The sequence below is a fragment of the Helobdella robusta genome (assembly GCF_000326865.2).
Source record: "Helobdella robusta unplaced genomic scaffold HELROscaffold_31, whole genome shotgun sequence".
NCBI lineage: Eukaryota > Metazoa > Annelida > Clitellata > Rhynchobdellida > Glossiphoniidae > Helobdella > Helobdella robusta.
Genome location: NW_008704544.1, coordinates 372,906 through 375,724, shown reverse-complemented (window position 1 = coordinate 375,724; position 2,819 = coordinate 372,906). Strand labels below are relative to the sequence as shown.

Genomic DNA, 2,819 nt, shown 5'->3' with positions numbered 1-2,819 from the left:
AATTTAAATTGGAAAATAAACTAAACAATCATAACCGACTGCATCATCAGCGACAACAACAACAACAACAACAAAAGAAAAACCACATCATCATCATCATAAACAATATCATCATCAGCAGCACTATCACCACCACAATCATCATCATCATCATCATCATCATCATCATCCTCATCATCACCATCGTCATTGTCGTCATCATTAATAACATCATCATCATAAGCACTACCACCACAATCATCATCAGCAGCACTACCATCACCACAATCATCATCATCATGATCATCCTCATCATCATCATCATCATCACACAGGTTTGGCGGTGTCGTTAAACCTGATAAGAGCCATCACTGAATATCTGAGGACAACTGGTGACATCAGTGGTCTCAACGAGATGGTCAGACTGCTGTGGTCACTCAACAAGGTGATGGTGATGATGATGATGATGAAAAAGAAGATGATGATGACGATGAGGATGATGATGAAGAAGAAGAAGAATGATGATGAGGATGATGATGAGGTTGATGATGATGATTATTATGATGAAGAAGGTGATGATGATGATGAATATGATCAAGAAGAAGAAGATGATGATGATGATAAAGAAGAAAAAGATGATGATGACGATGGTGATAAAGATGGCAGTTGTGATGATGGTGGTGATGAAGAAGAAGATGAGGATGGTGATGATGATGATGATAGATAAAGGACGATAAGGATGATGGCGACGATTATTATTATTCAATTATTAATATAATTATTATTGATAATAATAATAATATTATTATTATTATTATTGCCAATATTAATATAATTATTATAACAGATAGTAAACAGTAAAGAAATATACAAGCCATTGTTTAAAGGATTTGAAAATTTCATGCAAGTTATATCCGAAGTTTGTTCTTTTTTTTCTTTCTTTCTTACTTTTCATTCATTCATTCATTCAAGCTTTCGTTCATTCATTCATTAAATCAATCAATCATTAGTATAATGATTCATTCGTTCATTCGTTCGTTCGTTAGTTCGTTCATTCGCTCAATAATAACAATATAATGGCTATAATTAATGTATTAATAATAGCAACAACATACAAAAATAACAAAAACAACAACAATAATAATAATAATAAAACTATAATAACAATGATAACAAAACCACATTTTCATTCAAAACCCCAGTCAAAGCACCTTAACAGGAGCTGGAGCGGTCTGAAGATGGCTCAGCTGCAGGGTCAACACCAGGTTCAAGGTCGCGGCGATGACGATGGCGATGACGTCATTGCTAATTATAATAATAACAATAATAATAATAACAATCATAATGATAATAATAATAACTACAATGACCTTGAGGCTGATGACGTAAACAACCTCAAACGAATCAGCAGCTGGCAAACCTTGACAAACAACATCAATAATAATAATAATAATAATAATAATAATAATAATAATAATAATAATTACAGATACGATTACTACCCTAGCGATCATTATCATCATCATCATCATCTCAATGATGATGATGATGATGATGACGTCGGTGATGATAATGATGGCGAAGTGGGCAGTGAGATAATTCGCACTTTCAATAAGTTTGTGGATGACACCGTACTCGAGAAACAAACCTACCACAACAACAACAACGGTGACGAAAGCAGTGACGTCATGAATGATGGCTATTCAATTGTCAGCAACAGCAACAACAATAACCACAACAACGACAACAACAACAACCACAACAACGACAATGACAACAAGAACTTGACCAAAATCATCGACAGGTATTTGAATTATAACGGAGATCACGAGATCCTGAAGAATTATCACAACTACGATTTCTACAGGAACATCAACTACAATGCCGACAACAATGACGTCATTAAAAACAACAACAACAATAATAATGATGATGATAAGGACAATAACAATATAGGCGTCATTAATAATAATAATAATAATAATAATAACAATAATAATAATAATAATAATAACAATAATAAAACAAGCGGGAAGAAAAAGCTCAGACTTAAAAATAATAGTTATAATAATGGCAGGAAGAATAAAAACAACGCGAAAAATAAGAATAATAAGATCAGGAAACAGTCGAAAATAAATAGCAACAACAACAATAATAATAAAAATAATAATAATGATAATGATAATGATGACGATGATGATGATAGTCTCAATAATTTCTTTGATGATAACCACAAAATTGAAAGCGTCTACAACAACGTCAACAACAACAACAATAACCAAATTATGGGAAAAAATAGAAATTATAGAAAATATTTTTACAAAAAATAAACCCCGAACAATAACTATGATTACACTAATCATAATAACTTTTACGATAAATAATAGCAAAAATATTATTAAACTATATATATATATATATATATATATATATATATATGTATCTCATATATATATATATATATATATATATATAATGTTCAAATGATGATAATAATATTTTCAAACTTGCATAATTAATTCATAACTGTTGGAGTCTATATTTGTTTAAAGATTTTTTATTTGAATTTCATTTCAAAATTGAATCATTTTTCGCTTATCTTTCTTTCTTTCTCTCTCTCGTTCTTTTTCTCTCTCTCTTTCTTTTATGTTTGTTTTCTTATTCTTTTTTTCCCTTTCTCTCACTCTTTCTCTCTCTCTCTCTCCAATGAGAAGTAAAAATAACCAAAAACTAGCAAAATAATAATTTTGTTTATTCCAAACTTTAATGATTGATTTAATTTTGGTTCATTCATTCATTCATTTATTAATTCATTTTTTTATTTATTTATTAAATCATCA

At 29.9% G+C, this 2,819-nt stretch overlaps 1 protein-coding gene across 1 annotated transcript in view; it reads left to right on the top strand.

Annotated features, from left to right (window-relative positions):
- Positions 1-2,309, top strand: part of HELRODRAFT_174810 (hypothetical protein) — a gene marked incomplete at both ends in the record, with an annotated part of 2,748 nt that extends 439 nt beyond the window's left edge. Inside the window, 3 exons of the mRNA XM_009022251.1 lie at positions 315-424; positions 827-898; positions 1,182-2,309. Of these exons, the coding sequence (XP_009020499.1) occupies positions 315-424; positions 827-898; positions 1,182-2,309 (1,310 nt within the window). The remainder of the gene's footprint in view (positions 1-314; positions 425-826; positions 899-1,181) is intronic.
- Between the last annotated feature and the right edge of the window lie 510 nt (positions 2,310-2,819).